This window comes from Myotis nattereri (genome assembly GCF_964212035.1).
Source record: "Myotis nattereri genome assembly, chromosome: 16".
NCBI classification, from domain to species: Eukaryota; Metazoa; Chordata; class Mammalia; order Chiroptera; family Vespertilionidae; genus Myotis; species Myotis nattereri.
Window position 1 is genome coordinate 27,800,032 of NC_138091.1, and position 25,358 is coordinate 27,825,389.

Here is a 25,358-nt window from a genome sequence, read left to right on the forward strand (position 1 = left end):
TTTTTATGTGATAAAATAAACCCAAAGACACTAGAGCAAAGAGCACTGATGTGCGAAGTCAAAAGGAGAGAAAGAAGGCGGAGCTGTGAAGAGGAAGGGGGCCTGTGGATGGATGTCAGAGGACCGGGAGGGCCGCCCTCCCCTCCCAGCCCTCCGCCGCCCTCTTGTACGAGAGGAAGGGACCCAGCCCCGGCCCTGTGTGCAGCCTGACAGCTGCCGTCCGTTCGTTCTGTGACAGGGGTTGGGTTTGGTTTGTGTTGCCTGTTACTTGTTTTTTGTCCTGTTCTCATACTTGAGGTGGTGTTCTTTTCGTTTGGGTTTCGAAGGGTTTCATTAACCCCGGCGTAAAGCATTCATTTGGACATTTTGGGAGGGACAGAGGAATGTAGCCTTTAAGGCGTCCAGATTCCAAATATAAAAAGCAAAATGGAGCATTCTCACCACCTCGGTCTCTGATGTCGGAGGAGGGGAAAGAAGTCAGAGAGCAGGCGGCAGTCCTGAGGCCGTGAGGGCTGAGGGCGAGCCCCACCAGCCGCCTCCGCCCCCAGGCCGGCCGGCCCAGCTTGCCTGGGGAGGGCTGCGGACACACAGAGCAGGTGCCCTCTGACTGACAGAAACAGAACCAGCAGCCTCCACAGAGCAACAGCAGTCCTCCTCGGGGCTTTAGCTGGACAATCGAGAGACCAGTATGTGCAGGGAAATAGTCAAAACGTGCGCAGAACCTCGCAGCGCCGGGAGAGCGGCCGTTCTCTGCCAGCCTGGGAGCGGCCAGGCCTGGAGACACCAGTGTTGTCTCCTGGTCAAGGAGTAAAGAAGTGAACACCCAGGAAGAGAAATCGACAAGCGGTGACCACGCAGGGACATGGGGGGAGGGATCAGAACGCCCAGACCGTAGCGCCGTCACACGGATTCCGAATGCCTTCTCCGAGAACTAAAGTGTCCCCACGCTGCAAGGTGATGCCCCACAGGAGAGCCAGAAGAGCACCCCAACACGGGGACTGAATAGAATGGGAGGTTCAACACGTCGCTCAAGAGAGGGACACTGTGGGCCCAGATCCTGGCCTCACCCTCTCCCGCTGTGAGCTCCCCTCGACCTTCCTCGGCGTCTGTGTCCTCACCTGTCGCGTGGGCATAAGGACAGCGCCTCCAAAGCCGTGGGCAGGATTACACACAATGATGCCTGTGAGATGTTTAATACAGTGCCCGGTCCCTGGTAGGTTCTCCATAGAGGGAGGAGGAGGAGGATTTTCAGCCTCTCCACCCCCATCCAAGACCCTTTCCACTACGCCAGGCACTGCTCAGTAGCATCAGCCACAGCCAGCAGAGGCGTGGTCACCAGAGATGCCCGTCCACATTACTCAGGATACTACCGAGAACTTCACATGGAGCCGGTGTCTGCTCATCTCCCTTCCACCTCAGAAAAATAGGTGACATGTTCATTGATGTAATTCCTGGAATTTCCGTAACCTTCCATATGTTTCCATCATCCTACCCCGTGTTTTTATTTTCCCTGGGAACTTCATTAGCAATGGGAGGGAGCACCACACATGAGGAGGTTTGGTTTTACCGAGCAAGGTCATGTTTCTTCGTGGTTGACGGTAGGCAATTGGAACCTCAGAAGGTGACCGTGTGGCTGAGTCGGTGGGACTACTATATCTTTGCAAATCTCACACAGGTGACTTAACTTTTATTTTCTGGAGCTGTCTTCCTGGTGAACTACTCTTTGATAAAGAAAATAATTATCGCCCTAGCCAGTTTGGCTCAATAGATAGGGTATCGGCCTGCAGACTGAAGGGATCCGGGTTCAGTTCCGCCCAAGGGCACATACCTTGGTTGTAGGCTTAATCCCCAGGGCTGCATGCAGGAGGCAACCAGTCGATGTGTCTCGCTCACATCAATGTTTCTCTGTCTCTTGGGTGAGAATTAACAACATAAAAAAATAAAGAACAGGGCCACAGATGGACACCCAGCCCAGTCTGGGGGAGTCGGGGGCGGCTGGCTCTCCAGAGCTCTGGGGAATGACTAACGGGATTTTGGCAGTGGAGTGACAGGTTCTTTTTGTGCCTTTAGAGGATCTCTCTGGTGACAATGTGGAGGACGGTTTGAGGCGGGGTGTGGGGCCGCCCGAAGGCAGAGGAGATGGCTAGGAGCTGCATCAGTCACCAGGGAGAGGGGCTGAGGTCCTGGGCTGTGGCCAGAGATTGAGAAGGTGAATTCAGTAGGTGGTGGTGACTGGGTGTGGGCACTGGCGGGAGAGGAGGGGCCTCCGTGACTGGGTGGATGGCACCTCCCACTGACACGGACTCGGCGGGAAGAGGGATGCCGTTTGGGGAAGGGAAGGGGCCAAGAGATGAGCTCAGTGTTGGACACATGAAGACTCAGCTGTCCGAGGGACGGGCAGGGCTTTGTCCAGTAGGTGGCTTGGGCCTCATGCTAGGATAAGGTCGCTGACTGGGTCACTGAAACCACAGGCGTGGGTGACAGAACAGTATTTTAAAGAGAAAACAAACAGAAATACCTCTGCACCCCGGCTGGTTTGGCTCAGTGGATGGAGCGTCGGCCTGCGGACTAAAGGGTCCCAGGTTCGATTCTGGTCAAGGGCACATACATGCCCAGGTTGTGGGCTCGATCCCCAGGAGGGGCGTGCAGGAGGCAGCCAATCAATGATCCTCTCGCATGATTGATGTTTCTCTCTCCCTCCCTCTCCCTTCGTCTCTGAAATAAATAAAATAAGTTCTCCTACAGGATTCCTATCTCTGGAGGCGTCAGTCTGGACGTTACTCCCTCTGGAAGCCACCCCGCTTAGGTGGCCTTCCTAGGCGGCCTGTGTGTGGCACAGCGCTAATGTTCGCCCACCTGCGGGTAAGAACGGGAGGCCTTGAGCTGGGGGCCTGCGTCCCACTAATGCTGTGTCCTCTTTCTCTGGGTGGGCCCAGCCACCGTGTGGGCTTGGTAAATAGGAAAGAAGGAAAGGAGTGCAGGTTGGGGAGAAATGGTGATGGTGGTTGGGAAGGAGAGAGCCATGAGGAAGGGCGCTGGCTGGGTGGGCCTCCAGGGTAAGTGACGATGTGCCCATTGCAGACGCCAGCCTGCGCTGGGGCCTCAGCATGCACTGCCTGCCCAGAGCTGTTTAGTGACGAGAGTTTTATTTTCTAAATAGAAGTGGTTTCCCGCCCAGCCAGCGTGGCTCAGTGATTGAGCATCGACCTATGAACCAGGAGGTCACGGTTGGATTCCTGGTCAGGGCACATGCCTGGGTTGCAGGCTCGATCCCCAGTGTGGGGCATGCAGGAGGCAGCCAATCAGTGCTTCTCTCTCATCATTGATGTCTCTCTCCTTCTCCCTTCATATACATACGTGTGTGTGTGTATAACTTTTTAATTGGTTTTTCCCTACATTCTTCACCAACTGCAAACCCAGAAAGGACTCATTAGACCAGGAGATATGACACCCCCACTCTCAAAACTGCAAGGGCTCTTACACTCGCTTTAGAAGGGACGGAAGTAAAAGGCTCGTCCGACCCTGACAGAAGCAGAAGCAGCGTTTCCCAAAGCAGGGTGTAGAAACCCGCCCGCTGCGGTGTGATCTGAGCAGAGGGACTTGCCTCTCGCAGGAAATGAAACGCGCTGGGAACAGCTGCGACCCGAGCTCTAGGCCCCACTGAGAGAACACGCACCTGCAGCCTGTCTTCATGGCTCTCGGGTTTGTCCTGAAACACCCACCACATTAATCATCACTTCGAAAAGCCTCTCTGTACTGCTTGCCGGCGTCTGGCGCCCGGCGAGCTTCCTCCCCCCACATCCTGTGACCCAGCACGGGAGAACCACTGCCTGACCCTCGCATTCAGGAACTCCTTGCCAGGCCCCCAGAGAACACAGCCCCAGTGAGTGAAGGAGGGAGGGAGAGAGAGGAACATTGATGTGAGAGAGACACATCAATTGGTTGCCTCCTGCACGCACCCAGACTGGGGCTGGGAAACCTGCAGCCGAGGTCCGTGCCCTTGACCAGGAATTGAACCTGAGACCCCTTCACGCACTCCCATTCCGTTCCCTTCCAAGAGTATTCGTTAGACCCAGGACCACCACGGCTCCAGCAGGGAGAGCCATGGAGAGGAGAGAGTGTTCACTCCATCCCCCGAGTCCTGGTCTACGGAGGGCCGGCCGTGGGTGAAGGTCTCCTGGTCCCAGCTGACCGGGCGTCTGGGCCGCAGGGGACATTTTCTGGGCTGATTCAGCTCCTGGAGAGACCGGAGTGCCCCCAGTCCTGCAGGACGTATAAATGCACGGCTGCGCGGACCTCCCATTGCTGCCTCCAATGCATTTACCCACGGATGTCTCTGATCAGCAGAGGACAGGCGTCTAAATGAAAAACGAGGGAAAGTAATCTGATAAAGGCCATTTGCCTGCAGTGATCGCTTGGAACAGATGAAACCAGATGAAAGTCCCCGAATTCCACAGTTTGCTGAGCCAGTAAATCCTGTAACAGAAGATGGGGGGAGGGGGCCCCTCCCTCAGCTGCCGGCCTCCATGCAGCTGTCGTCTGGCCTGGCGCACCATCAGAGAGACACCCTGCCTCGTCCGTGAAGTCTCCTTTCTTTCCTTTCAGAGCAGTGGTTCTCAACCTTCCTAACGCCGCGGCCCTTTAATACAGCTCCTCATGTTGTGGGGACCCCCAACCATAAAATTATTTTCGTTGCTACTTCATAACTGTAATGTTGCTACTGTTATGAACCGTCATGTAAATATCTGATATGCAGGATGGTCTTAGGCGACCCCTGTGAAAGGGTTGTTCGACCGCCAGAGGGGTCACGACCCACAGGTTGAGAACCGCTGCTCTAGAGCATAAGGAAGGTGCTCGGCTCCAAAGTTTCCAGGCAGAGGCGTCCCTGACCTGCACTGTCCGCTGCTGGGCCTGCTGCCACTCAAACCTTTCGATCCCCTCACTCAGCAGAGCAACCCTTGCTGGTGTCAAAACCTTGCCTGTTGAACTTGAGATGGGCAAAGAAAACGCGGTTTGAGGGCAACTTCTTATTTCTCAGTTATGATCCATCTACTTTTTAAAATACACAAAACATACGGTCACGTTTCGTGCATGCATACTGTTGTGCAACCATCACCTCTGTCTCGTTCTGGAATATCCCATCACCCCTAAGGGAACCCAACCACCTTGCCAGTTCCTCCACATCCCAGCTGCTGTACTGTTTCTCTCCATAGAGGTGCCTGTTCTGGGCATTTCATATCAGTGGGATTACGTGATACATGCCTTGTTGTATCTGACTCCTTTAATGTCACATAATGTTTTTTAATATATTTTTATTGATTTCAGAGAGGAAGGGAGAGGGAGAAAGAGATGGAAACATCAATGATGAGAGAGAATCATTGATCGGCTGCCTCCTGCACAACTGGGGATTGAGCCCACAGTCTGGGCATGTGCCCTTGACCGGAATCGAACCCGGGACCCTTCAGTCTGCAGGCCGACGCTTTATCCACTGAGCCAAACCGGCCAGGGCATCACATAATGTTTTCAAGGTTCACCCATGTAGCAAGTACCAGTGCTTCATCTCTTTCTTTTTTTTTAATCTTTATTGTTGAAAGTGCTTCATTTCTTTGTACGGCTGAATAATATTTCATTAAATGGGTGCACCACATTTTGCTTATCCACTCATCAGTTGATAGACCCTTGGACTGTTCCTCCTTTTTGTTTATTGCAAATGATGCTGCTATAAACACTCCTGTACACGTTTCTGTTTGAAGACCTGTTTTCCCTTCTTTGGGGCATGTGTCCAGGAGTGGAGTTGCTGGGGTGCGTGCTAATTCTACATTTAACTCAGTGAGGAACCACCAAACTCCACCCACCACGCTGTCTGTGTTGTCTGTCGAGGGCAGTGTGTGGACCACACTAACCGGAGTTGCTTCGTCCAGCTCTTTAGACCAGCGGAAGGCTGGTTCTTCTTCCTGCCCACGCTGTTGTGATAAATGCAGCCCGACACAACTGGCATTTCGCCTCAGTTCATAGCATAGCCGCCTCCAAGCCCAGAATCCTGGCCGGTGTGACTCAGTGGGTAGAGCATTGGCCCATGGACAAAAGGGTCTCAGGTTCAATTCCTGGTCAAGGGCACGTACCTCGGTTGCTAGTTTCCCAGCCCCAGTCTGGGTGCGTGCAGGAGGCAACCAATTGATGTGTCTTTCTCACATCAGTGTTCCTCTCCCTCCCTCCCCTCCGCCCTCTCTCCCACTCAATCTCTCTGGAAATCATTAGAAAAATATCCTCGGGTAAGAAACAAAATAGGAAAGAAAAAGATTCTCACTCGGTAAAGGCAAACATTTAGTAAAAGCAATGGATCAACCAACTACAAAGCTAGTACAAAAATTAAAAGTAAGATCGTGTGTGATTACAACAATAAATTAAGGGATATATACAAACACTCTCAAAAAAAAGGTTTTAAAAGTAATGACAAAAATAAATGTGGAGAGGGTGAGTATAAAGTAGTGATTTTAAAATGTGTTCCAAGTTAAGTGACCATTAACTTAAAATAGACTGCTATAAACATAGTGTGGCATATATGAAGAACATGGTAACCACAAACCAAAAATCTACAAGAGATATACAAGAAATAAAAAGAATCTAAACACAACACTAGAAAGTCATCACTATACAAGAGTGCAAGAGAATAAAAAAGGAACAGGGAGGAATTACAAACACAATGAATAAAATGTCAATAATTCTATAACTATCAGTAATTACTTTAAATGTATTAATTGTTCCAACCAAAGACACAGAGTGACTAAATGGATTTTTTTAAAAAGACCCGTATAGCCCTAGCTGGTTTGGCTCAGTGGATAAAGTGTCAGCCTGCAGACTGAAGGGTTCTGTGTTCAATTCTGGTCAAGGGTACATGCCCTGGGTTCGGGCTCGGTCCCTAGTGAGGGGCATGCAGGAGGCAGCTGATCAATGATTCTCTCCCATCATTGAGTTTCTATCTCTCCCTCTACTTTGCTCTCTGAAATCAATAAAAATATATTTTAAAAAAATAAAAAGACGCATATATAATGCATAACTCCTGGACATAGACAGTGGGGTGGTGAGAGTCTGGGATGGGGGGCAGGGGTGGGCTGGATGGGGTGGGGAAGGGGACATATGTAATACTTTCAACAATAAAGATTTTTTTAAATAAGTTTAACTAAAATAAATGAAATAAAAAAGACCCATATATAAGCTGTCTACAAGAGACCCACCTCAGGTTGAAAGCCACACACAGACATAAAGGGGTAAAAAAAGACATTTCATGAAAATGGAAATAAAAATAGCTAGGGTAGCAATACTTATATCACATAAAATAAGACTTTTAACAAGGGCTATAAGACTTCAAATGAGGGCCATAACAAGAAGCAAAGAAGGGCATTTCATAATGATAAAGGGACCAATCCAACAAGAGGCTATAACTCTCAAAAACATCTACACAGGTGCACCTAAATATATACAGCAAATATTGATGTAAAGGGAGAGATTAACAGTAATACAGTTATAGTAGGGGACTTTAACACCCCACTGATATCAATGGATAGATTCTTCAGACAGAAAATCAACAAGGAAACAGTGGACTTAAATGACACTTTAGACCAGATGGACTTAATTGATATTTTTAGGACATTTCACCCAAAAACAGCAAAATATACATTGTTTTCAAGGGCACATGGAACATTTTCCAAGATAGACCACATGTTAGGCGCCAAAACAAGTCTCAATAAATTTAAGAATCTAACCTTATGCCTAAAAGAACTAGAAGAAGAACAAACGAAACACAAAGGGAAGAGAAGGGAGGACATAATAAAGATCAGAGTAGAAATCAACAAAATTGAGTCTAAAAATGAATAGAAAAAAATCAATAAAACCAAGATCTGGTTTTTTTTTTGTTGTTAATCCTCACCTGAGGATATTTTTCCATTGATTTTTAGGGAGAGTGGAAGAGAGAAGGAAAGACAGGCAGAAACATGATGTGAGAGAAACACACTGATTGGTTGCCTCCTTCACAAGCCCCCACCAGGGCCTGTGCCAGGGAGGAGCCTGCAACTAAGCTACATGCCCCTTGACCGGAATTGAACCCGGGACCCTTTGGTCCACAGGCCTACACTCTATCCACTGAGCCAAACCAGCTAGGGCCAAGATCTGGTTCTTTAAAAGGATAAACAAAATTGATAAACTTTTAGCCAGACTTTTTTAAGATAAAAGAGGAGAGGGTCCAAGTAAATGAAATCAGAAATGAAAGAGAAGTGGCAAGGGATACCACAGAAATACAAAGGATTATAAGAAAATATTATGAACAATTATATGTCAACAAATTGGACAACCTGGAAGAAATTGATAAATTCTTAGAAACATACAATCTTCCAGGAATGAATCAAGAAGAAACAAAATCTGAACAGACTGATTACTATGAATGAAATAGAATCAGTAATTAGAAAACTCTCAAAAAACAAGCCCTGGACCAATGGCTTCACAGATGAATTTTACCAAACATTCAAAGAAGAACTAACACCTGTCCTTCTCAAACTATCCCAAGAAATTCAAGAGAAGGCAAGGCTCCCAAGCTCATTTTATGAGGCCAGCATTACCCTGATACCAAAACCAGACAAAACAGACAAAGGGAAGGGAGGGAAGAAGGGAGGGAGGGAGGGAGGAGGGAGAAGAGAGGGGGAGAGGGAGGAAGGAAAATTACATGCCAATGTCCCTGATAAACATAGATACTGAAATCCTCAACAAAATATTAGCAAACCAGATCCAGTAATACATTGAAAGCTCAGACACTATGATCAAGTGGGATTTATTCTTGAGATTCAAGCCTGGTTCAAAATCCACAAATCAATTAATGTGATACACCACATAAACAAAATGAAGGATAAAAATCGATGATCGTATCAATAGAAGCAGAAAAGGCATTTGTCAAAATCCAGTATCTACTTATGATAAATACTTTCAGCAAATTGGGGATAGAAGAAACATACCTCAACATAATGAAGGCCATATATGACAAACCCACAGCTAACATACTCAGTGGTGAAAAGCTATAAGTTTTCTCTTTAAGATCAAGACAAGGATGTCCACTCTCACCGGTTTTATTCAACATATCATTGGAAGTCCTAGCTACAACCATCAGATAGGAAAGAGACATAAAAGGCATCCAAACTTGTTTGCAGATGACACACCAGATACAGAACCTATACACACAAAAAACTATTAGAACTAATAAATGAATTCAATAAAGTGGTAGCAGAATACAAAATTCATATTCAGAAATTGGTTGCATGTTATATACCAATAACAAACTACCAGAAAGAGTAATTTAAAAAAAAATAATTCTAGTTACAATTGCATCCAAAAGAATAAATACCAAGGAATAAATTTAACCAAGCAGATAAAAAGACCTGTACTCAGAAAACTATAAGACACTGAAGAAAGAAATTAAAGAAGATACAAATAGATGGGAACATATCATGCTCATAGATAAGAATTAACATCATTAAAATGTCCATACTACCCAAAGCAATCTACAGATTCACTGCAGTCCCTATGAAAATACCAATGGCATTTTTCACAGAACTAAAATAATCCTAACAGTTTTGTAGAACCATAAAAGACTTCAAATAGCCAAATCAATCTTGAGAAAGAAGAACAAAGTTGGAGGAATCACAATACTGGTTATCAAGTTATACTACAAAGCCACTGTAATCAAAACAGCCTGGTACTGGCATATAGATCAAAGGTCCAAGGGTTCGATTTCCAGTCAAGGGCATGCACCTGGATTGCAGGATTGTTCCCTGGTGCCTGTGGGAGGCAGTCACTTGACTTGTCTCTCTCATGTTCAGTGTTTCTTTCTCTCCCTTCCTCTCCCCAAGACTTCCTCCCGCCCTCTCTCTCTCTTTTTCACTCTCTAAAAAAAAAAAAGGTCAATGTAAAAAAATATCCTTGGGTGAGGATTAATTTTTTTTAAAAAAAATGGGCAGAGGACCCCTATAAACATTTCTCCCAAGAGGACAGACAGATGGCCAAGATCTCAACACTAATCATCAGGGAAATGCAAATTAAAACCACAATGAGATAACACCTTGCACCTGTTAGAATGGCTGTCCTCAATGACTGTAAATTGGTGCAGCCATAGAAAACAGTATGGAGGTTTCTTAAAAAGTTACAGAACTACCACATGACTCAGCATTCCACTTCTTAGTATTTATCTAAAGAAATCCAAAACACTAATTTAAAAAGAGATCTGCACCCCTATGTTCACGGCAGCATTATTTACAATTGCCAAGGCATGGACACAACCTAGGTGTCCACCAATACACGAGTGGGTGAAGACATGGTACAAATGCGCAATAGTCTGTCACTCAGCAGTAAAGAGGAAAGAATGAAATCTGGCCATCGCAACAACATGGATGGGCCTAGAGGGAATTATGCCAAGTCAGAGAAGAACAAAAATTGTTTGATGTCATTTATATGTGGGATCTAAAAAACTAAACCGCAAACTCATACATACAGAGAACAACTTGATGGTTGCAGGATGGGAGCGGGGATGGGTGAAAAAGGCGAAGGAATTAAGAAGTACAAGTCGCCAATTATAAAAACAGTCACGGGATGTCAAGTACAGCAGAAGGAATGTAGTCATTAATATATTTAATAACTATGTATAGTGCCAGACGGGCATTAGACTTACTAAAGGACCACTTTGTAAGTTATGTAAATGTCTAATCACTAGGTTCTTACACCAGTGGTTCTCAACCTGTGGGTCATAACCCCTTTGGCGGTCGAACCACCCTTTCACAGGGGTCACCTAAGACCATCCTGCATATCAGGTATTTACATTACGATTCATAACAGTAGCAACATTACAGTTATGAAGTAGCAACAAAAAGAATTTTATGGTTGGGGGTCACCACAACATGAGGAACTGTATTTAAAGGGCCAGAAGGTTGAGAACCACTGTTCTACACCTACAACACATATTGTAGGTCACCTGTAATTGAAACTTTTAAAATATTTCCAATACATAAATGATAGTTACTTGTGCCTTACGGGCTTGGTCCCTGCTTTCCCTCTTTTCCCTGGGGCGGGGGCTGGCCCTCCTCCCCCATCCACTCCTCCGCCAGCCGTAGTTACTCCGCAGGGCTCACTGACTGGGACACACGAACGGGTGGCAAGGAAGCTTTCAGCCCAGCCCAGTGGGGAGAAGAGTCTGGCGCGGTGGTTGTCTACTGCTTTTTCTATTCTGCAACCCCCACCCGTGGGCTCCATTTCAAGGTGAGGCTGTGCCCTTGTGATCCTGGGGTGCCATCTGTAATAGCCATTTGCTCCTCATTTTCCCCCAGCGCAAGCCCTGCACGAGGACTGAAGAGCAGATACTGGAGGTGCACAGGGCCAAGAGCAGGGGAGGGGGCGTCAGGGGTGCTCTCTGCTGGCCCTGAACTGGGGGCCCTGAGGGAAGGGCTGCGCTGAGAGTAGCCTGTCCTGACTGTATGCACAGGCGGGTGGGCTAGGGACTCACGTTTCCTCGGTTAGATTTTTCTAGCCCACTTGGAATGGACTCTTTGAGAACCTTTTCCCCAAGACCGGGTCCCCAGGTGGTTCTGGAGCCCATCGGGAGCGCACAAGTGTACCGGCCTCCACAGACGGGAGGGAAGACGCAGGCAGAGGGGGACAGGGCCTGTGCCCGGCCGCAAAGGAAGGGGACACGCCCCGCAGGCGGCAAGGGCCAGGGAAGGCCTCTTCGAGGGTCGGGTGGAGGCTTCCACAGGCTGGGGGTCCAGCATGAGGGACCCAGAGGCCGTGCTGGGCTGACAGGCGGCAGGGAGGCCGCCCAAGCGTGGGAGCCGCAGGGGATGGCCGGGGTCGGCGGGCAGGAGGCCCTGTCCTGGAGGCACGTCTGCTGCAGGCAGGGCTGCAGTGCTGGGCATCGCGTGCTCCTGGCCACGGGGCCCACAGGGACCCGGCCGCCCGCAGCCTGGCCCCGCACCTGCCCCGCACAGCAGGCCCGGCTCCCGCGGGGGGGAGAAGGTCCTGCGTCACTGCCTGATGGGCTCTGCTATTTTTGGGCCCAGGCTGATTAAAAATAGCGGCTAAGCCCAGGTTTCAGCTGCAGCTGACAAGACATTAAGAGACCCGAGGCCCACAAGTGACAGCCCTGGGTCTGCTCCGGTGCCCGTTTCTGCCTCTGCGACAGGTTACTGAGGACGCGGAGGCACAGGCCTGAGAACACCCCGCGCGCGTCCTGCCGTGGGGCCGGCTGTGGGCATGTGCGCGGGGCACCCCAGGAAGCGTGCCGGCGGGTGCTCGGCCGGCAGCACCCGTCACCCGAGCGCTGTCTGCGGCCAGGACGGCTGCTCAGGGCCCGGGCAGGAGACACGTCAGTGCTTGTGCCTGGAAAGCGCCGCCTGCTCACCTGGGCGCGGGGAGGGGCGTAAGGCTGGGCCAGCGGGAGCGCCTGCGGCCCCGGCCCGACTCCCCTGCGTGGCGGACACCGGGCACTCGCTGTTCAACACCAGGAGGGTCGCAGCCCGGGGAGCCCAGCAGAGCGATAGGGGGCCAGCCCGACCTCTGAGGCTGCAGGCCACCGGGTCTTTCTCCTCTCACCGCCCAGCGCGCGGAGAGCTGCCGCCGCACAAGCCGAGGTTCCGTGTGGGCTGCGCCGCACGTGTGAGCGGACGTGAGGTCCAGCCCGTTCGGAGACGGTCTCGCGTCTTGAATAAGCCGCTCTGCAGCGTCCCCGGCGGTGTGAGGAGCGGGGGAGGCTGCGGCTGCTCGGCAGGTGCACCAGCCCCCCGGAGCCCCTCCAGGCAGCAGCAGCACAGGCTCCCAGGCCGGAGCGTGCGCGGCCACTGCACGGTCTTCCCGTGGCCGACCTCCCGACCGCGGTGGGTCCATCCAGCAGCAGAGCGGCCTGATGCTCGGTGGCCAAGCCGAGTCAAAGCCCCAGAGGCTCCCGGGGACACTGCAGTCAGACCCGTTCTCACAGCTGGACCCGTGCCCGCAGGGCGAGCGGCTCCCCAGGGGGAGTGTGCAGGGCAGTCTCCCTTCAGCCCGGGACACGGAGGGAGCCGCCCAGGGCTCCCTGCTGCACTCCGATTCCTGAGAAATAATTGGAAGGAACCCCCTGCCCCTGTGTCAGGCCCCCTGCTGACTCCTAGAGCCCCGGGACTCGGGCCTCAGGCCGGGGAGTTGGTGGCTGAGGTTCACCGCTTCCCCCTCCTCTGGTCCAGCTCAGCACGCTGGTTCGGGGAGCCAGGCTGCGGCCGAGGTCGGAAGGTCAGCCCCCTGCTCTCGGAGGCTCTGGTTGGAGGCCGCCCCCCACCCCACCCCCTCACCAGCCTCCTGGGGCTTCTCCAGGCCTCCAGTGCCCGTGCCCCTGGGGCATCTGGGGGGCCCACGGGAGCTTGGCCAGAGGCAGGCCCTGGGTGGCCTGGGAATCACCCACCCCGGCTGCATGCTAACTGCCCGTCTGTCTTTTTCTTGGTTCTCGCAGTGAGAAGCGCCACCTTCAAGTCAACGTCACCAACCCCGTGCAGTGCAGCCTGCACGGGAAGAAGTGCACCGTTTCCGTGGAGACGCGGCTCAACCAGCCACAGCCCGACTTCACCAAGAACCGCTCGGGCTTCACCCTCAGCGTGCCCGGGAACTGAGGCTCCCCAGCCGGGCGCACTCGGCATCCTGGTCCCCGTCTCACTGCCGATCCGATCCCTGCTGCCCCACTAGAATCAGCTGCAGGGCCTCGAGTGGGGCGCCCCCCTCTGCCTCCTTGCAGGCCCCTCCCCTGAGGTCTCTTCGCCTCCTGCCTGCGGTCTGGCCTTCCTCTGCCCCAACCGTCCCCAGTCCCGTCAACAAACCAAAGAGCCCGGTGCCCCGTCCCAGAGCCCCGGGCGGGCTCCAGCCCAGTCTCACCCCAGAGGCAGCTCAAAGGTGCCTTCAGTTGGTGAGGGTGTCCCTGGACGGGCCAGGTGGGGTCAGCACCTTGACCCAGGACCCCTGCTGGCCCTGTAGGAGGTGGGGTGGGAGCCCCTGCTCCCTCTGTGAGCCCATCCTGCCCCGCCTCGCCCCCAGGGGGCCGAGGTCCCCGTGGCTGTTTCTCGGCTCCTCCGTGGACCCCGTTCTCCCAGCAGCAGCCAAAGCCACCAGGTGAGCAGGTTCACCTGTAGGACCAGCCCCTCAGCCCAGGAGCAGTGGCCGGCGGGACAGCCGTGCCCCGCTGGCAGCCGGCCTGCCCGGGTCTGCCCCGCCCGGCCTCCTGGCCACCTCTCTGCCGAGAGCAGGGGGGCGGGTGCTCCCAGGATCCTCTTCACCACGCGCCTGTGCCCGCGGGCGCCTTCACGTATCTCCGCAGTTCGCAGGCTGCTCCTCGGATGCCGTGTCCGCTGCACCCGCGCTCGCGCCAGGAACACGAGTAAAGCGGAGTGGCAGGGGCGGGGCCCCTCGTGGGCCCCTTCACGCTCGTGGAGAACTGGGGCTGGGACAGGAGGGTCAGAGCACACGGGAACCGTGGGGGCGGGGGAGATAGAAAAGGCGGAGTCCTGGCACCGCATGTCCACCCGCCGCGGGCACGCAGCCCTCAGGCCCGGAGAACAGCACCATCTTGCCTGTCTGTGCCCAGCACGTGCCTTCAGGTGACTGCCTGAGCCCAACCCCTGCCATGTCTCAGCTGAAGGGGGCGTCTGGCCCTCTGGGCAGCATGGGCCCCCCTCGCCCCCGCTGGAGCCTTGGCAGGGGACTCGGCGCCCTGCGAAGGGGCGGAAGGTGAGCCCAGGCCCCAGGAGGAGCCTGGCAGGGTGTGAAGACACCCGCTCCCTGCTCCCCACGCTCCCGTCCTGTCACCCTGGCCCCGCACAGCACACCAAGCGGCTGCTGCAGACCCTGTGCCTCACCCAGGGCCCGACGTGGCCCCCTGGCTGGCCCCCAGGTGGTCCCGGCAGCTGGTCTCATCCGCACCCCGCCTGCTTCGCAGGGCTGGCCAACACTGGCACCTGCGCAGTTTGCAACAAAGAACCCACCTGGCAGCCTGTCCTTGGGAGCCATTCTCCCTCCCGAAGCCCGGCCAGCTGCCCGCGCCGCGCAGAGGGGCATCAGCCCGGCTCAGCGACGCGTCCTTTTGCCAAGCACCTGGCCGCTAGTGGAACCACCTGAACTGGCCCGCCGCCTCTCCACTCCGCCCATTCCCCCGCCTGTCGCTTTCTACAGGATACATGCAGTGTCTGTCCCAGACACACCAAAGTGGAACCTGCCAAACGAGTGCCTTTCAGAGGCCGGGGGGGGGGCGCAGGAGGGCTGGCAGCCTGGCCTCCCTCCGCCTCTGCGTGGCCGGGAGCCCCAGCCCAGCCCAGCCCAGGGCCTCCGGGCTGAGGGCCATGCACTTTCATCGCGTCCTAAGAGAAGTCGGTGTGGGCCTGAGGGAGGATCAGGAATGCAGGGGCGAGACCACGGCGATGTTCCCAGGTGCCGAGGGGGAAGCAGGACACAGTGATTGTACGCAATGAAGTGTTTCTCTTGATTTAATTAAATGCAATGTAAGGTTTGGTGCAGATATTCCTATTTTCCATTAAATTAACTCTATTTCTAAAGCATATTTTGATTTACCACCAAGAGCAATAAAGCGTTAAATCTTATTTTAAAGGTGTTCTGCGTATCTTTCATTGGAAACTCCACCTGTGATTGTGAACTTTTCACTTCTACACAGCCCGCTGTCACCCCGAGGAAGGGAGGGCGCATTCAGCACAAACACCATGAAATGCAGGGTAAGGCACCTGAGCCTCCTGAACACAAATACTGCGTGGTGGAAAAAGACCTCTTACCCTCTGAGGCAGCACGGAGGGACCTGGAGAGCAGTGTGCTAAGCCAAATAAGCCAGGCAGAGAAAGACAAGCATCACATGACCTCACTCATATGTGGTGGAGTCTCATGAACAAAGTGAACTGATGAACAAAATAGATCCAGAGACATGGGAGCAGGGAACAGGCTGAGGAACCTCAGAGGGAGGGTGGAAGAGATCAACCAAAGGCCTTGTGTGCATACGTGCATAACCCACGGACACAGACCACAGGGTGGGGAAGGCCTGGCAGGCAGGGGCAGAAGAGGTCATTGGGAGGGAAAGGGGGGCATATGTAATACTTTTAACAATGAATATACATATATATACACACACACACACACATACATATATATATATATATAAAACATGGTGAGAAGAAAGCTGTGGAAAGGAGTAATGGGGGGAAGGCAGTGGGGTTCAATCCAAACACTTTCTGTGCCATTTTGAGGCCTGATTGCTGACTCCAAGTTCAATGCTTTCGAGTTCACTGAAACTGAAGCGTGCATTTACGAAGGAAAGGCTCCGATTCCTATGGCTGCAGCCTGGGGGTGGCAGAAGGACCAGGACTTCTCAGGGTGGGGGAAGCTGCAGGCCCCAGCACCCACGGCCCTGCAGCCACAGGAGGCCACCCTGTCATCACAGGAAAGAACATGCAGTGCGGCCTCTGGGACTCGGACCACGGGGGGCGGAGGGGGGGGTGGCTGATAACCCCCAAGTTGCAACCTGAGCAGAACAGCCTTCCTGGTGCCCAGGGGCAGCTGCAAACCACAGGCGCAGGGCCTGGGCAGGTCGGAGCCCACCACCTAGTCCCTGAGGCTTGGGCTGGGGGCATGAGAGGACAGAGACCACTGGCAACACAGGCATACCTCTTTATTGCGCTCACAGATGCTGCATTTTTAACAAGACCCTCCACCAGCAAAAAGATTACGGCTTGCTTTACTGCACTGCTCCCTTGTTGATGGTGGTCTGGGGCCGAACCACAGTACCTCTGAGCTATGCCGGTCCAGCCAGAGGGGACCCCACCCTTGCACAATTATGGGCTTACTGGACGCCCCAAGGCTGGGCCACATGGACGCCACTCCTCCAGCTGGTCTGGGTGCCTCTGAACAGTGGGTGCTGAACAGAGTCAGGCCCACAACATATGGGGCCACAGCCTTGGAGCCACCAGCCAGCGGTCACCAGGCCGTGCCTGGGCCTGATCAAGCCAAGAGAGCCACTCCTGCCCCGCCCAGCAGCTAAACCCGAGTCGACTTAACCTGTGCTTCTTCCTTAATCACCTTCACACCCACGTGCTCTGCTGGTTAAGCCTCTCCCCTAACGCAGCCCTCCCTTCTCCCACCACCCTCCCCTCCCCCATAACACAGATCCAATTATATTCTGAGTGCAGGAATCGTTTATAAAAAGCCGCCTGGCCTGCTCGTGAATGATGTGCCCACGAAAGGTCTATGTAATGGATGGTCAGTGCATTTTATTTAATCAGCACGGTACAAAAATAAATAAAAATAAGGGAAGGGGAATTAAATTACAGCCAAACTGAGCTTCATGACCTTGTCAGATTATAAACCACACATACTTACAAACACACTACACATACATACGAAATGAGACAAATATAAATTAATATTAACAATACCCACAGTTTGGTCAAAGAATAGCTACAGAAGAAATTGCACTAAAAAAACAACATACATCGCACGTTGTGTAATTAGCAGTTTCAAATATACAGCTATGAAAAGGTTCCGAGTGAAAAAAATGGCACATTTTCTTTTCATTGCAAGTTTAACAACTGCTGGAACGAAACTAACTCCTAATAATTGCATTTAAAGAATATATCAACCCTTCGGCTTTACAAGAAAGAGAAAAACCAAATCCTGAACGATTATTCCTGTGACTTGTTCTGTGCACGGGTGTAAATTTCACAGCCATCTGTTCTAAGATTATTTTTCTTAAGACACAAAATGCTCCTGGTCGGCATGCACAATATCACTGTAAAAGCAACAATGAAAGAATAAAGGGGTGGTGGTGGTGGTGGGTTTTTTTTGTCAGTTTTTTTTTCTGTATTTTTTTTATGTTGTTCTAAAAGTAGTCTTCATAGCAGCATGTCAAACGGGTTCATTGCTTGCACACTCGAGTGTATCAGTTCCTTTACACAATACTGACGACCAGTGCAAGGGGAGGGAGGAGGACGCGCCAGGCTTTCACATGGATGGAACTAGAGTTACGTCCTTAGTCCCCGACCACTCCTGACCTCTGCACCTCCTCCAGAACAGAAAAAAAATAAATATGGAGAAAGAGAAGGAAACACACAAAACAGGAATCCTGTGGATGTGACTGAGCAGTTTCAGGCCAGGTTCAGCCCGCCGAGCAAGCGACTGCAAACACGGCCCCTCCTCTTGAGACGCGGCATCGAACCACCCTCTTCCATGCCTCCAGGGCCCGCTGCCCTCTAGGGCCTCCTACCTCAGGTCACACGTGGCAGCAGATCTGAACAGACGGGCCGGTGACAATCCAGCGGAGAAGAAAGAGGCGCTGCAGTGAAGTCGGTGCCAGCGGCCCGGGTCCTCCCAGCCCTGCACCAGCTTCTCTGGCGGCCCCGGAACGGCTCGGCGTGGGCCTCGAGGCGCAGCTGGGGCAGATGCTCTGGCGCATGGGCAGGCCCTCGTCCGCACATGCGGGCTGGCCGCGCCGCGGGCTCTTAGGGCCGACCTCAATTTCACAGCTTGCTCTTTTTAACGTGATTTTCAGTAGTGCTTGTGCTGAGATGGCAGCCACCTGGGACCTAATCCTATGTAACATGAGCCTCTGCCTCCCCACCACCCCCCATTCCAGCACTCCTTCGGGGGCTGGGAAGAGCGAATTCTCTGGAGCCTTCACACTGCTCTTTGTTCCCCAAAGCCAGGGCGATGGCGTCCCTTCTCTTGGTCCTCTCCCAAGTCCCAAGCCACCAATCTGGGAGAATTAGAAAGAAAATTGATTAAGTACATATCCTGTGTTTTTACAGCCACTAAAGTGGAGACCAAAACCAGCAGCTGCAAATGATCAGTTGTAGAATCAGCAGGCTCACAACGCAACCGGGAGTCCTACCCCGGCCTGTAATTGTCTCTGAGATCCAGCTGTCTCCCTGGGCCTTGCAGGGCAAGGCTTCGTCTTCAGAAGAAACCGAACTGTCTGGAAACAGCTTTAAATGAAAAGGGGTAGGAGTGGGGGGTGGGGGTACATCCTTACCAGCCCCCACACCCCAGCTCTGCAGAACAGCATGTGCACCAGCAAGAAGAGGCCTCAGCCTGTAGGTGGGCTCTGGCTTGGTCTCAGGCCTGGCACGCCCCCTGCCAGAGGCAGGCGGGTGGTCACGGGCACCGCAGCTGCCCTGGCCTTCACCACGGGGTGACTAAGCGGCATGACCCAAGTGAAACACTCACCCAGGAAAGGAGTGTCCCCAGCTTCTCCCCACCTCTTTAGCTGGGACCCACAATACAAGAACTTCATGAGTCAAACCAGCTCATTAACCAACACTGCCGACATGGCCGGGAGCAGGGGACAAGGGGACTGAGGGGCAAGTTCCGTGTCTCCACTAAAGGAAAGCCCTTCTCCCTAAAAAAGAAAAAAAGAGCAAACGAGGGTTGTGCACGGCCGAACAACAGGACACAACCTTTGCACCAGGCTGGCTTCCCCTGGATTGAAGAGGCACAGCTTGCCTCGCAACCCCACAGGCAGCTCAGTCAGGATGGCGGCTCCAGGAGCCTCTGGGAGAATGGACCACCCAGAACTGGAGCCAGAAAAGGGCCCCCCATTAGAGGCGCCAAATCCTCCCGGGGTCACCTGGCCATAGGCCCCTCTCCAGCTCCCAGGGAGCGACCGACAGCCTCACCTGCCCTGGTCCAGCAAGGGCGCAGGCGACAGAGGCAGGTCAGTCCTTGGAATCCCCCAAAGTCGAAGGTCGGGGACCGGGGTGGCTCTGAACACATCTTCTGGGTTTTGCACACGGTCCCGGAGTTCAAACGCGCCCAGAGTTCTTGGCAGAGCGGAAGAAAACCCCTGGCAGGGCTGCAGGTGGGCCGGGATCGGCCCTTGGTGGCTTTGCTAGACACATACTGTACATAAAATCTGATTTGTTTAATAATAAATGTTTAAAAACGAACTGAATCCTTGAGCCGTGGTGCATGCTGCGGGGCTCACCGGTCCAGCCCTAGCAGGAGCCGCTTCTTGTCCTCCTGGCCGCTCTCGTTCTTCAGGTCGGAGAACACCTGTGTGAAGTAGTGCGGGTCCGCGTTGATCTGCAGCATCTTGGCGCTCATGAGGTTGATGACGGACAGGCAGCGGTCCCAAAAGGCCTCCTTGCAGCTCTCCACCAGGAAGGGCTTGAGCGGGTAGGAGATCTCGTTGCCCATGTAGGAGTAGGAGAGGTACAGGCAGGTGAGCAGCACGGCCTGGAGCTCGTGGTCAGAGCCCACCTCGGAGGAGATCACGTCCCTGCAGAGCATGTAGAGGAAGACCACGTTGGCCGGCGTGATGAAGCCCTGGTCCTGCCAGCCCTGCAGGAGCAGCGAGCGGTCCACGCTGCGCAGCCAGAGCACGGGGTCCGTGGGGGACAGGTGCTTCAGGCGGTAGCACCGGCGGCACAGGAACTCGCCCAGGCAGCGCAGCAGCTCGCTGGTGGACGCCTGGACGATGACCCGTTTGGGTGTCCCTGCCGAGGTGATGGCAGGGTGCGGGGCCTTCTTGACCGAGGAGGAGACCCCGTTCTGGGAGCCCGAGAGCTGGCTGGCAGGGGGGGCAGGCGGCTGGGCCGGTGGGGGCTGGGCGAACGTGGACAGGTTGGCGCACGACAGCGACTTCTTCAGGTTCTCATTGTTGAGGTGCGTGATGTTGTTCTGGTAGCTGCCGTTGGGCTGCACCTTCTTGGAGCTCTTCTTCTTGGCCGACACGGCCACGATCCGCTTCCAGGGCAGCACGGAGATGATGGAGTGCCGCTTCAGGGTCTTGTCCTTGGCGTTCTTGCTATTCTGCACGGCCGTGTAGTGGCCCACCGTGGCCGCGCCATCCTCAAACAGCGTGGCCTTGCGGTAGCTGGGGGACAGGGACAGCACGGTGCCCATGGTGCCGCTGCGTGCCGGGCGGGGGCCCACGCCCCTGCGCGCCCAGACTGGCGGCCCGTGGGGAGAAACGGCTCACCGAGCCCGCGGCGGCCCCGGGAGGAGGCGGGGGCGCTCCCGGGGGCGCGTGCTGCCCTTCGGATCTGCGTGGAAAACAAGATGGTTCTCAGCACCAGGCGCTCCGCCGCCCCCGTCTCGCGGCTCCCGCGGCTCCCGCGGCTCTCGCGGCTCCCGCGGCTCCCGCGGCTCCCGCGGACCCGACCCCCGGCTCCACCAGAGCCTCCCCGGGCTCCGCGGCCCCGCCCGCGCCCCGCGCCCCGCGCCGCAGCCCGGCCGCCTCCACTGCGGCACCCCGCCCGCCGCGCTCCGGATGCCGCGGGAGGGACCCCGCCCGCAGCCCCGACCCCGGCCCAGGCTCCCTGGGCAGAGGCGCAGGCTTACCCGGCAGGCGGCGGCTCCTGCGCTCCGCGCCGTCCGCACTGCGCGCCGCGGTCCCGGCGCTGCGCTCGGCGGGGCTCGGCGGGGCTCGCGCTCGGCGGCGGCGGCTCCGGAGCTACTGTCCAAGGTTCTGCAGGCGCGGCCCCGCCCCGCTCGCCGCCGCCGCGCTCCCGCTCCCGCTCCCGCTCCCGCCCGGCGCGCACCTCCGCGGTGCCCCTCTCGAGAGCGCGCGGCTCCCGCGCCGGCGCGGTCGGGCCTGGTGTTGCCCGGGAGCCGGGGCCGCCGCCGTCCTCAGCACGAGCCGCGCGCAGGGCTGGCGGGGCCGCGGCCGCGAACCCGAGGCGTCTCTACTCACCGCGCCCAGCGAGAGCCCGGACCCGGGCGGCGGCGGGACTCGCAGTGCCGGCACCGCCCGCCCTGGCGCGTCCCCTCCCGCACAGCTCTCCGCCCGCTCCGCGCTGCCGTTCTAGCAGCAGCAGCCGCCGCCCGCGTGAGTCCCGGGCGCCCCGCGCAGCCGAGCTCGGGCCGTGGGGAACGGCGGGGCGGGGCGGAGCGGGGTGGGGCGAGGACGGACCCCGCCCGCCGCGCCGCCCAGACACGTGCTGCCTTTGTTCCCGCCGCGGCGCCGGCAGCTGCGGGCCTGGGGGACGCTCTCCGCCTCATCCCCGCCCTGGCGACTCGGGCCCGCCCTGGCCGAGGCTGCCACCCGAGCCGCACGAGAAGCCGTCCGCGGAGGCCGGGGCGCCGAGCCCCTCCTGCCATTTAACACCCTCTTTCCCCGGAAAACGATGTGGGAGGAACGCGAAGCCTTGGCGGAGGCGCCTGGGTGCCACGCGCATCCCAAGGGGACTGCCCCGTTGCCCTGATTTCCTGCCCCTTCAGGACCTCCGTTCAGTCCCCCCAGGCCAATGCTCTCGGCCCGGGCGGGTCTTAGAAATCCAGGCTGAAGAGGCGTAGGCAGCTCGGGCCGTTCCCGGAACAGCGACTGGCTGTGCCACACCACACCTGTGGCCGGTCCCTGAGGCCGCTGGCTGGGCCCTTGCCCCAAAGATGAGCCAATACTCAGCCCAGCACATATGTGACCTCGAAATCTCCCGCCCCCTCCTCTCACAGTAAACACTGAAGCAACTGCTTCTCCAACCAGCCTCTGGTCGTAATTTGAAGATTTGGTGCAGGAAAAATTTTTAATTCTGAATGAAATTCAGGTTCTAATAAGAACTGTTACCTTCACAGACAAGAATCCAGATCCTTCATTTGTTACTCTTTTAGTTTGGTTCTGGAGATTGATTTAGATTTGACCACAAACCTGGGAAACATATCTTACTTCAAATTACCGCCTCTGGACCCAGTGCCGAGGAAGTGGCCACACAGAAAAGAGGATATCGAATTCCCTGACACCAGCGCACTCCAGCACGCCAGGCTGTCGGCCTGGGCCGGCTCTAACGACTGCCTTAAGCAGAACAGAAATCTGGTACCATTTAGAACAATGCCACATCACAAAGTACTGGAATCTGCCTCTGTGCTACCCAGAGATCTATGAATAGTGGCAACTGAACGCTTCCAGGGCATGATGACTATCCAGTAGAAGATGCCCTGCTCTCTGCCGAGGGCTCCTTCCGCAGCCCTTCAGAAACAGCCACAGAAGCTGTCAGCGCGGTCTGAAGGCAGGCCCTTAGCTCAATGTGCCCCTCCCTCTGACTGTTCCAGTGTACAGCTCCCACCTGCTTTTCAAATGGAAGTCTCTTCAACCCTGTTCTATAGTCAGAAGCTCTAAGACCTAAGCTTCCCGCCCTCTGGCCCACTGACTCCCCAGTGACTCCGGCAGGGCTGGACCCAGCCTTGTCATCTCCACCCCTTGGGCAGAACCCAGCTCCCGAGGTGGCCCCCGTACACAGCGCCTTTCCTGTATCTCAGGTCCCCTTCAGATTCTGGTGTGAAGCAAAGGTTAAGTGGTTCTCATTTCCCAAAATATGCCTAGAATTATAAGGCTGTAACCCACCCCTTAGAACCATTAGGATCCACCCTGTTACCTGTCCCTACAAATTTAATTCTAGCGATTCCAACTAATGGTGGCGGTACCGAGCTCCACTTCATCACACTCCCTTTTCCAAACCAAGGAAGCATGCATTTGCCTGGACTGGTTCCAGCCTGGCCGTACTGTCCTTTTGCCTTTCCCCGGCACCTTCAGAAAGAGCCCTTAGCATTACCCCAGCCTCCTCACACTTGTCAAAGACAAAGATGTATTTGCAGCAGGCAGAGCATGAATGGGGTAGTGTCGCCAGCCCACCTGCTGTTGTGGCTGGGGAGAGGCTGTCCGGAGCCCGTCCAGGCAAGCTCTGCCTGTCTCAAGGCACCAAACGGCTCCTCTGCTCACTCAACCCACCACCACCATCAAGCTTCCATCACCGCTCCAACCGCGAGGTAAGGAAGAAAGGACAGTAATCTGCCAGAAATGGCAGAATCAAGGACCCGGGAGGAGGCAGGCCCAGCTGAATGATGCGGAGCTGTTTTCTTCCAAAGAACTGCAGGGAAGATCTCCAAATCCCACCCCCATCAATCAGCTCATTTATCCTATAGCCTATCTCTTGCTGCCGGCAGGGCCAGCCTGCTTGTCATCTGCACCGCTGAGCTGGGCTGCCCGGATATCACAGGAGCGTCCCTGCCCTCTACATGCCCCCTTCTCATATCACCCCGGGGGAGGCCAAGGACCTAGCCGGCTGGCTTCCAGAAAGGGTTCCAAATAAAGCCCGGCTAACCCTGAGGAAGTCGGCTTTGTTCTTCCAGGGATCTCAGAGCAGCCCCTAGTGGCCCTTCTGGGCAGCACAGGTTACATAACCAGCTCATCAGCCTCAGCCTTTGCTCCCAACACCATCACATCTCATTCACACAAGCAAGTCCTGGCACCAGGAAGGCTGGTGCCACAAAGGGTCCCAGGTGAGTGAGCGGGCCCAGGCCACCCTCTCAGCTGTGCCGAGACCCAGCTGATTTGAGCCTGGATGGGAAGCAGTGCTCAGTCTAGAGCAGCACTGTCCACACGGAAAAGTAACACAAGCCACAAATGCAAGCCACATAGGTACTTTTCTAGTAGTCATATTAAAAGAGTAAAAAGAAACGGGTGAATTTTAATAATATATTTTATTTACCCAATAATGCTCAAATATTTCGACATATAAAAAGGCTGAGCTAATTTACATTCTTTTCATGCTACGTCTTCAAAGCCAGGCGTAGGGTTACATGTGCAGCGCATCACAGCTCCATCTAGCCCCGTTGCAGGAGCTCAACAGCCACGTGGCCTGTGGTTCCCCTTGGAGCGACCTGCAAAGGGGGCAGAGGACAGGCTGCTGCCAGTCGGGGCTGCCCAAGGCATGGGAAGCCCTCCCCTATGCTCCAGCTCTGAAGATACCTTTGGAATCTCTTTTTAAAGTTCTTTATTGAAGCAAAACTCTTCCTGCAAGCAAAACTAGAGACACAGCACTGAAAACTGAGAATAGCAATTGCTCACACGGAAGTAGAGTTGGCAGCTAGAGCTCCCCTCCCTCCCAGGGGCCCGAGCCCTCAGGACCATCCCCAGGTCTGAGGTGTGTGAGGCAATCACTGCTCTTGAAGATTCCAAATGGAAACAAAACCACGAGTGTCAGGCCTCTTCGGGGACTTGCATTTCCATGACTTCAGAGAGCCCTCAAACCACAGTTACCCTCCACGGAGGCGCCATCCGCATCGTGCAGAGGAAGTAGGCTCAGGATATTACATATATACACCCAAACCCCATGTCCACGGTGCCTTGGAAAAACAGAAAAGATACCTGAGCACCATTCCCCATTTCAGGCTTCACGGACCAACTCTCTTACCCAGACCCCTCAGTACAGCACCCACGTCTATGGGTCTCCCAGGAAGCAGATGACAGTGCACCTGTGGCCAGTCTAGAGGGCTCCACAGAGCTGCCTGCATTCACGGGAAGCCCTCCAGCACTCAAGAAAAGACAC

The 25,358-nt window shown here is 54.6% G+C and overlaps 2 protein-coding genes across 3 annotated transcripts in view; one reads left to right on the forward strand and one right to left on the reverse strand.

The window, feature by feature from the left end:
• Positions 1-15,640, forward strand: part of MYO1D (myosin ID) — a gene marked incomplete at its 5' end in the record, with an annotated part of 266,794 nt that extends 251,154 nt beyond the window's left edge. The window contains one exon of the mRNA XM_081110278.1: positions 13,511-15,640. Within this exon, the coding sequence (XP_080966404.1) occupies positions 13,511-13,667 (157 nt within the window). The 3' untranslated portion in view covers positions 13,668-15,640. The remainder of the gene's footprint in view (positions 1-13,510) is intronic.
• A 1,652-nt stretch (positions 15,641-17,292) lies between these two features.
• On the reverse strand, positions 17,293-21,418 carry CDK5R1 (cyclin dependent kinase 5 regulatory subunit 1). 2 transcript variants are annotated; one of them, XR_013996995.1, is made up of 3 exons: positions 21,379-21,418; positions 19,713-21,080; positions 17,293-18,793 (listed from the first exon to the last, which is right to left on the reverse strand). XR_013996995.1 is itself a non-coding variant. In XM_081110279.1 (2 exons), exon 2 carries the CDS (start codon positions 20,938-20,940, stop codon positions 20,017-20,019), a length of 924 nt encoding a protein of 307 aa, XP_080966405.1. In that variant the 5' UTR covers positions 20,941-21,080; positions 21,379-21,418; the 3' UTR covers positions 17,293-20,016. The 2 variants fall into 2 exon arrangements, 1 of the variants encoding a protein (XP_080966405.1); XM_081110279.1 differs by having other exon boundaries at positions 17,293-21,080.
• Between the last annotated feature and the right edge of the window lie 3,940 nt (positions 21,419-25,358).